The following is a 15,094-nucleotide window of genomic DNA, read 5'->3' as shown; positions in this document are numbered from 1 at the left end:
CGCTAACAACCTTTTCAAGAAAAGTAGGTAAGAGTCCCTGGGAGTAATATCATTCTATTCAGGGTCTGATCCTGTAGGGTGCTCAGAACCTTTCGCTCTCTTTCAAGTCCGTGTGAGATAAGGTCCAGAATACCATGCATTTTCAAGCCCCTAACCAGTTTACTTCATCATAAAGACTGCAATTAAGCTAGTGTTTTGGGGGCACAGACTTTTTCCAGGCTTTGCTGGACTGTACCTCACTGTAGAAAGCCACTGTAATGCACTGAAGCCAATTTCATTAGAGGTTCCTACATTATTCTGCCTCATAGCTGTGTCACAAACAGGGCTCTTGCCTCACTAGAAAGGTAAGGCATTTACCCCAAGAAGTGTATTACTAATCAATCTGCAGATAGACAAATTCACCGCACTTCTAAAGCAACATTTTTAAATTTCTCTAAACTGTACAGAATGTGCTTTTTATTTTTATTTTTATTTTTTTAAAACGGCAGACTAGAGCATATGTCTTTGGCAAGCTCTCACTTACTGGCACAGCCGCCCTTTAAGAAAGGTTTCAAATAGCCAACAACTGTGTAACTTAAATCCCAACTGGGAGCAAAACCAAGGGCTTGCTTCCATATTTGGCAGTTTATATAATCTCTTCTCTCATCTTTTAGGGAAATAAACACACACAAAAGTTTACCTTGGTAAAAGGTAGCCTTGGGGGGAAGACAATGATTAATCCATTCTGTGTGGTTTTAGAAGGAAAAACAGTTCATCAGCTTCTGGTGGTGAAGGTTCCAGTATAATCTAGTTCTGCTAATATAAATAGAAGCCAGCAAAGTCAGATAGTGCACAGGATGGAAAACTCATGATGAATCATCAGGTCATGTTGAGGGGATCCAGTCAATGCTTGTACTGTCAGATGATTTCACTGGCTGTACAGACGCCAAAAATATCATATTTCAATGTATAAGTAAAAGTGTCAAAGTTCAGCAGACGCAGGGATGATTACAAAGCAAATTCGAGGAGCGTGGGTGCATGCATAACTAGCATTACAGGGCAACAAGAGGAACCAAAAATGAACGGGAAAAGCAAAAGAACATTCAAGGAGAAATTTGCCTTGAAGAACAGCTTTATAAAAGAAGCTCTGTCAGAATTCCTGGGAACATTTGTATTGATAGTAAGTGTCAGCTGCTTTCCTTTCTTTCCATTAATTTAATGATGGACAGTATTTGTAACGGGGCATGTGTTGCTTTTCCTTGCACGCTACAACTAGCATGGATCACTGACTGACAAGTAGTGCACGGCAGTGAATGAATTGTTTCTATTTAGGAAAAATTTGTTATTACTTTAGTCACTTGAAGTAATTATGCACGACTATTAACTATAAACGTACAATATTCACTGAACAATTTTCTGTTAAAGCTTTCATGTGATAGCTGAGTAGGTTTTTAGTGACTTACAAACTTCTGGAAAATGTGCCGATACGAGGAATACATTTCAATAATTCTGCTTTTCTATTTTTTTAAAATCAGGAATTTCTCATGCCTGAGTTCCATTGGCATTATGTAATTAACCATATTGCACATATAGGTGTCTTTTCACTGTGTGTCACTGATTTAATCCTGTGTTTTCTAATGAATAGAATGACTGTTGCACAGCTGAATTCCCAGGGATCTGAAAGCTTATCATGTTGTTTGTAGCTTTTACACCATTATATTTGCTGGAACCTGCATCTATTTTCAATTTCAGGCAGATATTAGACCCATCCATTATTTGTTCACAACAACATAATGTTTTCCTCTTTACTTCTTGTTTAAAAAGTTTTCTGGGATCCTTGTATATTAAAAATTAGAACACAAAGTAGTTTTGATTGACAAAAAACACTGAAATGTTATTAATATTCAAACAGAACATATAGTATGCTTACATTGTGCTTTCCAAACATTAACTAATCCTTGGTGAGTCCAGTATTCTTTGTCATAGATGGGGAACCTGAGGAACAGAGCAGGTTAGTGATTTATCAAAGAGGGAGTTCACCAACACAGTGGGGATTAGAATGCTAGTTCTAACCAACTCTCCTTTTGTGTAGATGAAATAGAAGTGTCTTGTGGTTTTGCTAAGTATTTCCTCAAAGTGAAACTGCATCAGAAAATTAAAAACAAAAATGAAATAAAAAGACCTGCCAAGACCCCAACCAGATATTACTAGTAAGGAAAGGTATTTTTTTTTAATTTTTATTTTTAGTTTTTGCCTCTGGTCACGTCAACTAGATTTAAAGCATGTTCTCCTGACACTTATGTAAGAGTGACAAATAATATTCTTCATCATGTTTCAACCAGCTCTTAGCACAGACGTAACAGTAAAAATCCAACTTTAAAAATTTCTAGAACCTCTATGTGGTATTCTAGAATTGCTCTCAGAGGCAAGAATCCCAAAACATTTCACCAACATTAATCAATCAAGTCTTACAATGACTCTGTATGGAAGGAAAGTATTTTATATATTAGGAAGGGTGATTAGAGAGGTTATGTGAACCACCCAGGAAGTCCATTGCAGAGCTGTGAATATAACGCAGATCACTTGCCAGCCAGTCCTCTCTCTTAACCACAAGATCACCCTCTTCCCTCCTCCATTAATCAAATTATGTAAATGGGGATTGCATGATAGTGCAGATGAGCAAAGAAAATGCTACTGTTTAATCTCCCACCTCTAGATTGGACGGAAATGCAATCCTCCAGTGTGTTTTATTGTGGAACAAGGAAACCAAACTACATATACTGGGGTTGGCAAATGTGACTAAATTTCACCACCTACTTCCCCTATTTTAGTTTAAAGTTGTTTTGGCCTTGGATAATGCTGACAAGACCAACAAATAGACAAAACTGGATAGCTCAGCAACCAGCAAACTGCTAAGGAACTGTGTTGATGTTTTGACTGCACAGGATTATCTGAAATAAACTATAGCACAAGGGTGTCATAACAAGGTGCTCCCTTTTCTGCACTGATTTGCCTTGTGATTTAAAGGGATCCAATTGGCAACAGGATCTCTCACCTCATGGTTCAATTTAAAAATATTAACATTGATTTAATTTTGAGCCGGTACAAGAGGCAAGACTGCTCTCTGTGGAGACAGATGTCAGTACAGTGAGGGGGTGGGCAGCAGAAGTAAGAGCTTCCTCATACTGCCCCACTGAGATTCCTTAATCCCTTTCCAGGCTGAGTCAGACAGTTTAGTTAGTCTGTTCAATCCAGAGCCTCTCTGGAGACATAACTAATGTCAGTTGTGCGGGTTGTTTGTAGGTCATAAAATGGGCTAAGGACACCTATTGATTTCCCATTGACCATATATTGCAATGACTTTGAGTCATTACCAAGTTGGGATTTAATAGCATAATAAAAGTTCAAAAATAGGCAATCACTGATTCCTCAGAAGTTGAAATGGAAGGTTGCATACCTTATGGCTAACTTCAGGATTCCAACCCCACTGAATGCCCTCCAAACAAAGGCAAAGCAAACCTACTTGTGCTCCAGTTCTTCTGGGGTTGGACAACTCCAGAACAAACCATTCTGGAATAACTCCATAGCGTAGACATGCCTTGGGACACTGACACCATGGATATTAGACCACTCCATATCATTATGAAAAGTTCACTCAGGCCTGGCCTACAGTAGGGGATAAAATCGATCCCAGATACGTAGTTCTAGCGATGCCATTAGCATAGCTAGAATCAATGTACCAGGATGGACTTTGCACCCTAGTGTAAATCAGGGCTGTTTGGGCTTGCGTCGACATCCCTTACTCCACATGGCAGCGTGGAACACCAAGGTCAACAGACAAGACAGGAGAGATCAATTTTGCCATGTCTTCACTGACTCAGCAAAATTGAATTCTGGAGCATCACTCATAGTGTGCCAAATCTGCAGGAAGTATAGACAGATCCTCAGACTTAGACTGTTATTTTTCAAACTCTAAAAAGCTAAGCGTGAGGGCCTAATAGGCTTCATTTCAGGATATTGGTAAAGTATGAATTGGTTATGGGGCAAAACCTACCCTTCCATCAGGATTGTGGAGGTTCTGCCTACAGTAGAACTGGGGTGGATCCACTGAGGACAGAGATATGAGCTGCTCTTTCTTTGTCATGCCATTGAGGGCATGACACAGAGATAGCGACTCATACCCCTGTGCTAGTGCCTGCCTTCATGGGGGTTCACTGCACACCACAAATCCACAGGAAGCCACCAGGATGGATGGCTTTGATATGTAGGTCAACTGCCATCGCCACCTTTATACAAGGGGTCATAGGTGCTGCTGCATAGCCTAATCCAGTATTAGATCCCTCTGCCACATAGCAGGAGGACTGCTTTCACCATCAGTCACAGAGGTATTCCCCAGCCCACTGAACAGTGGCTCTAGCTATGCTCCGGGACCACAATTAGAGTGGTTCCACCACACACAGGCCGTGAAAATGTTACACTTAATCGTGTGTCATTTCTAAGCCGCCAGACTTGGACTAGAGCAGTTTCTATATGGGAGAGCGATATTAGCAGAAGCAGCAAATGTGTGCTAGGAGCAGTGTGCATTACACTGACTATTTTGACCTGCCAATTATTTGCTGAGGTCCAACTTGTTCATTTCCCTGGTTTTGCATGTGTGTTGGTGGCCTTATGTACATGTGAGCAACATCTAAACTCTCAGTGTAGTTTAAAGGCATTTTTAAAGAGGAAAGTCTATCTTTAACCCACCCAGTTATGGTGTGCCTGCAGTGTGAGCAGCACATATGTAAAAATAGAGACACCTGTTTTCTTCACAGCAGGTGCAATATAATGTGACTTTTGCACACTCAGTATATGGAAACCCTAGTGTGGGCCTGATCATTCCAGTTCTGGCCGAGGTTTGGCCCTGTATGATAGGATTTGTACCCCTCCAAAACTGCCTGCTGGTTCCTCTCCAAATCTCATGGCCCTTCCATGGATTTCCATATTACATCTGATGTCTCACACATCTGTGTATGCCCGACCCCTCCCCACACCAACCGCCCACACACAGACAGCTGCCTGGCAGCTCCACTGCTATCCCGTTACAGGGCTCCTGCAGCTGCTGCAGGCCCTGAGCTGGGAGGCCTGTGGGGAAGGAACAAAGCCTGCATCCAAGCCTGCCAACAGGGGAGGCAAAAGGGGCAGTTGCTCCTTTGAATTGCCATGGTAGTGCTGCTGTGCCACTGTGTGGGCTGGGGGAGAGGGGGATGGGCAGCACTGGGGGGCCAAATGCCCTAGGTCCTGCCCCTTCAGCACTTGGGTTCGCTCATTCTGGTGCACAGAGCTGAGCCACCCTCTCACCTTGCCCCAGGCCTGTAATGGCTGTTGGCCCTGTTGCCTGTGGCCCCTTTCCTCCCAGAGCTCTGGGGGACTACAGGGAGAGACAGCAGTGGGACAGTGATACAGCAGAACAGAGCAGGAATGCAGCAGAGGGGTGGAGACATGATTTCCCACTGATCCCAGGCATCTGTGGGGGGCTAGATGCCTCTTTAGTTTAAACTTTCTTTTGTTTCCTATAATTTTCCTTCTGTTTTCTTACCCTTTCCTAAAGCCCCTGTAAAGTTGTCTTGCCTCAGTGCAGCATACGCCAACACAGCTACAAAGGCACCAAAATGATGCTGATGGGCCGCTCTGGCGTGAAGTCCGACTTGTTCCATTTCACACCAGTGTCCCACGTTGGACGTGAAGCAGTGAAATGTTCCAAAGAGGGCACGTCCCCTTGTTTGCTCCATGTTTGCTCCTGTTTTATTTTCACTCTTGCGAGACTGTTTCTTGTTAAAACAATTTCCCAGAAAACTGTCTCCGCAGTCCAAGAGGCAGGTAGGACAGTGTGTGTTTACTTGCTCAAGTCGAGCACAAGCTTCTACTTCCAGTGCCAGAGCAAGCTGTACAGGCTCCCTCTACAAGGAACTTGTGTGTTATTTGCCTGTGGCCTCCTGCTGAAGCTGGAGAACATTTTGCCTCTTGTAATGGTGGATGGTATTGTATATGGTACATCTGTACTGTAATTGAGGCGTGATTGCAACATACGTACCCAAGATAGCTTTGTACTTGACTAGCGTAGCTGCTGATGGACAGACTGCAACACAGAGCACTGAAGCCTGCCTAGAATCCTCGGCATTTCTCAAGCATTTAGCCTGCGCTGAAATCCCACCCACCATGACTTGGCTGTTATTGGTACCCGAGCTAGCTAGATTAGACCTAGCTTGGATGTGTGTGTAGCAAAGTGATACTGACACATACCTCAAATGGAGTGCAGGTAGATCCTTAAACTTGACTTTGAAGGGGATAGAGAAGGGGACGTAGGAGATCTGGTGTCCTTCCCCACAGCCTTTGCTGTGGTTGAAGGCACAAGGCCTCCTGCAGAACTTAGGCATGCAAAACACCTATTGAAATGAGTGAGTGTTTGTGTGCATAAAGGCAGCAGTCTGTGGAGAGCCAATACACCAGCAGCGTGCAAGAAGCTGTCACAGGTTGAGGTAGCAGTGGTTGTTTAACTAATGACCAATCACCTATTTATCTTGTGCTCATCAGTATCTTTTTTTGTCTTCGTTTCAAACAGGAAGCATTTGCATTCCTGCACTCACCACTCTATTTTTTCTGGTTCCTTATTTGGGTTTGGACCAAAATACTACATCTTGGTTTATTCCGGTCTAAAAAATCTACAAATCAATCAGTACATGGATTAATGGTCAGGTCAGAATCAAATCAATAAATCCATTACAATTTAGTTGATTTCATATTTTCCTTCTTCCATGCACTGTATGAACTCCTGCATATTAAGAATGGCAGCTTTCTATACTGTAGATACCCAGCTGGGAAGACATATTGGCAGGCCTTGTAAAGTGGAGCTTATTGGACAATAGCCAGTATAAGCCTTGATTATTTACTTTTATTGACTAAATGAAAGATGTTTTTAGCTTACATTATGGAATTAGGCTTACAAGTTTTATATTTTTAAAAACAAAGACGATTCTTTTGTCACTATCAAATATTACTGTTTGAAAGAGGGGTTAGAGTATCTATGTAGTGTATGAGAGGGCTCAGAGCAATGTTCCCACTAGTTTCTTCTATCCATGTGCAGAATAAATTTTATGGGCACCACGGCATGTGTGGATGGGCACCATGCTGTTGGCTATAAACACTGTGGACACTCTGCTAATCAGCTGGGCAGCACCTGATCTCTCCTGGGTGGCTACACAATTACTCAGCTTACAGGGAACTCTGGTTCAGAGATATTTTTGAATTATAAGATAGATAAATGAAAGTTATCAGTGGCCTCTAATAGCAACCTATTTACTGGTGGCTATTAATTGACAATTTCCAAAAGGCATCATGTGAACGGCTAGTTAGAAAGAATTTGAAATAAGATGGGCCCGTTATTAATCAGAAAAAGCAATTATAAATGAAAGATTAAAATGCATTTATAATTGAAAGTATGACACATCCGTTACTATGGCAGTACCCTTTATACTAACCTTCTATGCATTGTTAACCTCAGTATGGTCATAATCGGAAAAGCGGTTCTAAAACATCATGGAGTTTTACTCAGTGTAGGACCTCTGGCAATACTGTAGTACAAACAGCACAAAAATAACTGCTCATGATTTGAATGTGGCACAGTTTGGTTCTGAATCTCCAGAATATTTTACAAGTAAAAATGCCTGGTTTTTTTCCTTATCTCCCAATTCCATAAATTAAGGCTGTGATGGGATAAGAAAGTTTTCTGGCTCTTGCAAACTCACCAGTAACAAATTCTGAATCTGAAATGTTATTAACAATCCTCTTAGCTGCGTCTACACGTGCACGCTACTTCGAAGTAGCGGCACCAACTTCGACGTTAGGCGGCGAGACGTCGAAGTCGCTAACCTCATGAGGAGATAGGAATAGCGCCCTACTTCGACGTTCAACGTCGAAGTAGGGACCGTGTAGACGATCCGCGTCCCGCAACGTCGAAATTGCTGGGTCCTCCATGGCGGCCATCAGCTGGGGGGTTGAGAGATGCTCTCTCTCCAGCCCCTGCGGGGCTCTATGGTCACCGTGGGCAGCAGCCCTTAGCCCAGGGCTTCTGGCTGCTTCTGCGGCAGCTGGGGATCTATGCTGCAGGCACAGGGTCTGCAACCAGTTGTCAGCTCTGTGGATCTTGTGTTGTTTAGTGCAACTGTGTCTGGGAGGGGCCCTTTAAGGGAGCGGCTGGCTGTTGAGTCCGCCCTGTGACCCTGTCTGCAGCTGTGCCTGGCATCCCTATTTCGATGTGTGCTACTTTGACGTGTAGACGTTCCCTCGCTGCGCCTATTTCGATGTTGGGCTGAGCAACGTCGAAGTTGAACATTGACGTTGCCGGCCCTGGAGGACGTGTAGACGTTATTCATCGAAATAGACTATTTCGATGTTGGCTGCACGTGTAGACGTAGCCCTTGATGACCTGTGAGCCAAACAAGAGCCTTTTCTCTCTCTCTCATATATTGAACCTGCTTGCAAACTGAAGTGAAACATAACACACATGTCCCTTATTTGTATCACTAAGGTGGACAGTCAGGTCAACACAGGCAGGGGGATATTTTTACAGAGTCCCTTTTCTGGATGCAATTGTACTTTTATCAAAATTAAGTTTCTGCTCCAAACAGCAGTTCACATCTCACTGTAGCTTTAATTTCTGAGGGAGCTGAATAGTTAGCAGTGGTGTGGAAGAACTGGAAGGAAGGTTAGCGAATGTTTTTCAAACCTAAAGTGTTTTTCACAGCAAATAATTTTTAAAAGTCACAGGAAATCCTTTGTGCTTCCTGTTACCCAAAGTGCAAAATTGTGGTAGTCAGGCTTTCCAGTATGTGACATTTCTATTTTTCATGTGCTGTAAACATTCTGTACTGTGCAAAGGTTTTCAAAGAGAATTCAGTTCAGCTTTGCAAGACCAGCAATCCCAGTTCATTGGCTCCTGTTGATTAGCTCTGAGGCACCAGTAACTAAGCTGGGATGTATTTTCAAATGACAGAGTCCCAGAGTCCTTTGTTAAACTAGTAAGATTTTTCAGACTGACACAAGAATCTGAACGTACACTGTGGGACAAGAAATTAACTTTTCACTATAAAGTGAGTTTACAGTCTTTTGCCAAAAAGTCAGGGATGGTGCTTGGTCCTGCTGAGAGGGCAGGGGACTGGACTAGATGACCTCCCAAGGTCCCTTCCAGTTCTAGGAGATGTGTATCTCCAATTATTTATTTATTTATTTTTAAGTGGGGAGGGATAGCTCAGTGTTTCGAGCATTTGCCTGATAAACCCTGAGGTCAATCCTTGAGGAAGCCATTTGGGGATGGGGGCAAAGAGAAGCATACTCTGATTGTTAAAATTGTAGAACCATTTAGGGTTAGAAGGAATTATTGAGAGATATCTAGTTCATTCCCTTGTATAAGAGCAGAATTAACTTCTAAGGCATCCCAAAAATTATTGACAAGAGATATGGCAATTTCCTGCAATGTTCTTGAAAAACCTTATTGTGTTAAATTATATTATTGTGAGCTGTGAGTGGACAGAACTTCTCTAGAGGAAATGGTAGCTGCCAGACCTGGTAGTTCAAAAAGATTATTAAAAATATGCCAGGCAAATATGGACTTCTGGAACAATAAGGAGCTTTTCCAAAATCCTTAGGAAGAGGCTAATGCAAATTCCCCAACTTCAGTTTTGCAAACACTCCAGGCTTCTGAAGCTAAGTCCTAAGGAAAGCGTCACTGTCTGTTACAGCAGGCTAACGGCAAAGGTCTGAGCAGTATAAAGAAATAGACTAACCTGCCCTCTTTTTGTTCTGGTTCTGGATCTAAAATGGATTTGAACTTATAACAAGCAGGAAAACCCAGTTGTGAGCTTTGATGGACTAGAACCTATCAGACCCCATGACTGGAGACAGCAATGACCTCTGGTAATGCTTTTAGTGCGTATGTAGGAATTTTTCTTTTTTTGACATGTTCTCACTCTAATGCCTTTACCTTAAGAAAAAAATGTGCTTGGTTAGAGGCAGCAGTGTAGTAACTTACACCCACAGGCAACACACACTCACTGGTCATAGCCTTCGGAGAGAAGGAAAAACACAGCTGCTGACATGTTTAAGCAGACTAGCTTGTGGGGGATATGACAAAGTAAATCACGGAACAGCCTTTAAAACTCCATTTAGATGAGAGTGAGAGAGATTTCCATCCAGAAGTGACATCTAGGAGCCATTAAATGTGTAACCTCAGTGGACCACAGAGGGAGAAGAACGAAGTCCAGCTCTGCTGGATGCTAAAAACCATAGATTTAACAAGTAAGCTTATTTGGGCTGATAGGCAGCACACACGATTGCTGCCCTTAATTGCCCACTTCACTTTAAGTGATCTTCTGCAGTGAACCCCTTATGCTTAACAATCTGTCCCGCCTACTGTTTACCTTAAATACTTTGGTTACCTTCTTCAGACCTAAGGAAAAGCTCTGTGAAGCTAGAAAGCTTGTCCCTTCCCCCCAACAAAAGCTGGTCCAATAAGAGATTAATTCACCTACCTTGCTGAGCTGTTCTATTAACATTTTTTAAAAAATTAAGCTTACAAAGTTTATCCTATTTTTGAATGAAAAAGTTCAACCACGAGGGCCACTTACCAACAGTATTGTACACATGGTCTAGGATGTGATTGTATATGTGGGAGCATGACTAATGCCCAGCATTCCCATTCATCTGCAGGATCCGGAGAATACATATACTGCCTTTTTAAGATACCACCCCCCCAAGAGCAAGCAGCCCTGCTTCTGTTCTATACAGGCACAGCACCTCCAGACACCACTGCCCAGGCGCTATGCCTCCCCAGCCACCATTGCTGTGGTTAAACATGAGCTTTTACTTTTTATTTTATTTCTTTTTAAGGTTTTACATTTGTAAGTCAGTGCAGGAAGTAAACGAAAGAGACACCTCTTGGGACAAGAATAAGTGATGAGGCTTGAAAGAAAACACCAAATTAATACAGCTTTGTTCATCTCATGAAGCAAAAAGGTATTTTCCCCCTCCTTCTCTTTTCTCTGCACCCCACTTCTCCTATGAGGCAGACACTTTCCACCCCTTCAAGTCAAGGTCTCTACAACCTGAACACCAGCCGAGTGTCGTCTTTCCAACCCTTTCCTGGATTTCTAAAACCCAGTGAGAACGTGAAAATAATTTCCGCCAAAGTAATTGCTTTAAACTGGTTGTCTTGCCTAGTTAGGACAGAAAAGCATTTCAGTATCCAGGGATGAAGAGGGTATTGTTAAATCTGTAAAATATGAGAGAGAACAGACATTTCCGGTCTCCATGGGCAATTTAACAGTTTATTCCTCCTCTCTAGCATGTTGCAAGAACAATAATAAAATTTAACACACTACTTTAAAAATTCAGTATGGTCTAAAGCTCAATATTTCTAGTAGATATTTTTATTTTACTTAGAACAATTTGAACCAGATCTTCATGTATATTAAAAGCTTAAATGTACACATTTCTGCCAGAGCCTTATGACATTTATATCACTGTATGTGAGTAGTAATATTTTTGCCATTAAAAAGAAACGGTTTCAAAATGATGATCATTTTAGGGTTTATGTCCATACTATTTAATTATCTAAATGATCAGCTTTAATTCCAAACCCTTATTTTATTGGATAGTGAAAACAAATGAAGGGAAATCCATTTGAGTCTGAAAGGATATTGATTGTGTCCCAGGAGATCTCCAGAAGAATGGATAGGGCACTCTTATTACTCCAAGTTTGATTAAATTGCAATAGCAGGATAAAACTAAATATGTAACTGATGATAAAGAGCCATGTGGTTTTATAGTGGTTATGTTTTTAACGAATAGACTGAATTTTTATTGCACCATGAAAATTAGAAATTATATCAGCCAAAACACTGTAGCTATGGGAAAAGATGGAGATGAGGAGTATTCTTTGCTGAAGATTTTCAGAAAGGATACCAAAAAAAAAAATAAAAAAAAAAATAACCACCTCAGAAAAATCCTGCATCCTGAATTCTTCCAGTGCTCTGACCCTAAATACTAGCTGTTTTAAAACATGCTTCTGTTATTATTGTTAGAATTGCTATAGTGCTCAGAATCTCTAGTTATGGACTAGGTCCTTTGTGCTAGATGCAATACACACACAGAAAAAAGATGGTCCCCACCCCCAAAGATCTTACAGTTTATTATGAGAATAACTAATCAGGAAATTAAATGGAAAATGACCACCGAAGCAAAGTGGTTTTTGCAAATAATTGGATTATAAAAGAAAGAGGAAATATACTAAGGAAAAAACTTTCTAAGAGATGCCATCAACTTGTTACTTGTCTTTCTGTCAGAAGACAGTGTAGCTACTATTATTAAAAACAACCCTGAACATTCCTGTAATTGAGAAAGATCACAGAAAAATATTCTTTACATTTTCAGTTTTACTTGGTGCATTTGAGAGAAATTTGCGTATTATCAATTTCACTATTTCCTCCATCGGAAATAGTTATTTAGCCAGTTTCCCCTCTTTATGCAGATCCTTCAGAAGCAAAAAGGAAAATATTTTTTAAATAGGAAAATGCAATTTTCCCCCTGTCAAGTTTTGTGGTTTTACAAAGAGGCAGGCATAGGACCTGTAACTTCTTCCTTTTTTTGTTTATATTACTGTCTAGCATCGCAGTAGCTGAGCAACTTTCATGAATGCTTGACCGCAAGACAAAAGCCCCAAGTGGAGTCTTTGATTTTCATTCCTTTTCAGAGTAAAAATAAAGCCAGTCTGGGGTATTTTTAGGGGTGTGTAGGATATTCCGAGAGGTGTGGGTCATTTAAAAATGTTTAGTTGGTTGATTTGCATCACAATGTTGTTCCTTTGAATTTTCTTTAATTGACTATATTTCCATGTGTTAAATGTTTAAGCAGGTCAGACCTGGCCACTGTTTCTTTGTCTGCATTCATTTTAGAAAATTAAACTTTGGAACTGATTCAGCCCTTGCTACAACAAAGTACCGATCACACCCTGCAGCCCATTATGTGCCATGGATGAAGCTAGAAAAATTAATCCTTGAGTAGGATTTCTGGGCTACAGCTGGATGGAGGTTAGGCCCATAAAAGGCTATTAGCCAAGGGGTAGGAATGGTGTCCCTGGCTTCTGTTTGTCCGAGGCTGGGGATGGATGGCAGGAGACAAGTTGTTTGATCATTGTCTTTGGTCCACCCCCTCTGAGGCACCTGGCAGTGGCCACTGTCGGCAGACAGGATGCTGGGCTAGATGGACTTTTGGTCTGACCCAGTAACGGCCCTTCTTATGTTCTCATGTTCACTACAGAGATATTTTGAAATAAGATATCTTATTAAATAAATGCCTAATAATTATCATATTTCAAAATAACACAGCTACACACAAAATGCATTTGGAAATAGCATTTCTGGACACATAGCACTGTTTTGAAATAGTGCCATTTGGTGCCATTATGGCTTATTTCAAACTATCACTATTTTGTATCTCAGTAGTACCTATTTTGAAACAGGTGTTATTCTTTCTGCAGTAAGGTTTACTAAATTTGAAGTAACAGTCACACTACTTTGAATTTATTTTGAACTAGTGTGTGCATAGACGCTAGCAAAGTTATTTTGAAATAAGAGCTGTTATCTCGAAAAAACTGTAGTGTAGATGTAGCGTTCGTGTTCTCACTGCCTCTCTTCCTTGAGGTGCCCACAAGTCAAAGAACGGTTTCAGAGCTGCTTGACACTGGAAAGTTAAATCAACATAGCTATGTGGCTCCGGGATGAAAAATTCAATCCTCTGAGACACACAGTGAGGTTGGGCTGAGATGTGGTGCAGATCTGATGAGGTAAGTGGAAGGATTCTTCCCTCAGTCTGGCTACTGCATAGTGGAGAGCTGGATTTTCTACAGTGACAGAAAACCCCCTTCCGTCACAGTAACAGGTGTCTGTGCTATAGTGCTACTCAGTTTCAACAGAATAGTCCACCAGAACCCCGTTGACAGAGGTTGTCATAGGGGCTCCCAAAATCAACACATTGCTGGAGAACCTACTCATGCCCAGGCTGGCATTAGCACTTTGTGGGCTGCACTTGTAATATCGACAAACCTTGGTTGTCTATGGGTGGAATTGAACCTGGGACCTCTGGAGCTTAGAACGTGATCCTCTACAACATGAACTAAAAGACAGTCAACTATTAGCTAAGGCTGTAGAACAGACTCATTATTCTCTCTCTCTGAGTGGTCTCAGTGCCACTAAATGGGACAGTACACCGCACCCAGAAGGTGTGGGTTACTCGCTGGTGTTAGCTCCCAGGTCTGCAGAAAGAGGGCTGGCTGATATTCCCACAGTGGCACTGGGTGGCCATGTGGAGGCACAGCTAGGGAGCACTGTGCTGAAAAAAATCAAACCCCAACTAAATGTACCCTCTGCCCTTCAGATTCACCAAGTACCCCAACTTAGCCCCCTGAGGCTGCCCCAGGACATTGCCTGGGCAACCACACAGACTTTGGTCTACTAGAATACCAAATTTCACCCATCTTCTGGTCTCTGTCTCTGATTCCAGCCCCGATTTCTGCCCCTCAGTTCTAAGGTGGTACTACCTCTGATTTCCAATCTCTGACTATGCCTGATTTTCACTCTTACTCTTGATTCTGGGACATGTCCTTGCAAGTGCTTCAATTCCTGCCTGGTGACTCTCATCCCTGATGAGCAAACCTCAGCGCAGCTGTGACTAGCTGTGCCCTTGTCCCTTACAACTGGTCAGACATATCCCCACCTGAACCCATCACAGGGTTGTATTTATTTAAACTCCCCACTTGATGGACTTTCTGAAATTCTATATCCTGATTTGTCCCTTCAAAATCCTAAACAGCCAGGTGGGAATGCGGCTATTTTCTTAAGGACACCATGTCAGACACCTTTCCCTTAGAGATGGTCCGCCAAGCTTCCTACTGGCTCCCATGATGATCTTTGTGTTTTCCCAGACTCAGAATGGATGAAGCTAGAACACAGCTTTCAGCCCACTTTACTGAGCTGCATTTGAGGTACGTCAGCCTCAAAGAGCCAGATGCAGCTGTACAATAATC

General features: G+C 41.9%; 1 protein-coding gene across 1 annotated transcript in view; it reads left to right on the top strand.

Moving 5' to 3' along the window:
* Positions 1-971: 971 nt before the first annotated feature.
* AQP9 (aquaporin 9) overlaps positions 972-15,094 on the top strand; it is a 43,538-nt gene continuing 29,415 nt past the window's right edge. The window contains exon 1 of the mRNA XM_075006738.1: positions 972-1,159. Within this exon, the coding sequence (XP_074862839.1) occupies positions 1,058-1,159 (102 nt within the window). The 5' untranslated portion in view covers positions 972-1,057. The remainder of the gene's footprint in view (positions 1,160-15,094) is intronic.

The sequence above is a fragment of the Carettochelys insculpta genome, chromosome 12, assembly GCF_033958435.1.
Source record: "Carettochelys insculpta isolate YL-2023 chromosome 12, ASM3395843v1, whole genome shotgun sequence".
Classification (NCBI taxonomy): domain Eukaryota; kingdom Metazoa; phylum Chordata; order Testudines; family Carettochelyidae; genus Carettochelys; species Carettochelys insculpta.
Note: the sequence above shows the minus strand (reverse complement) of the source record. Positions and strands in the feature narration are given on the sequence as shown.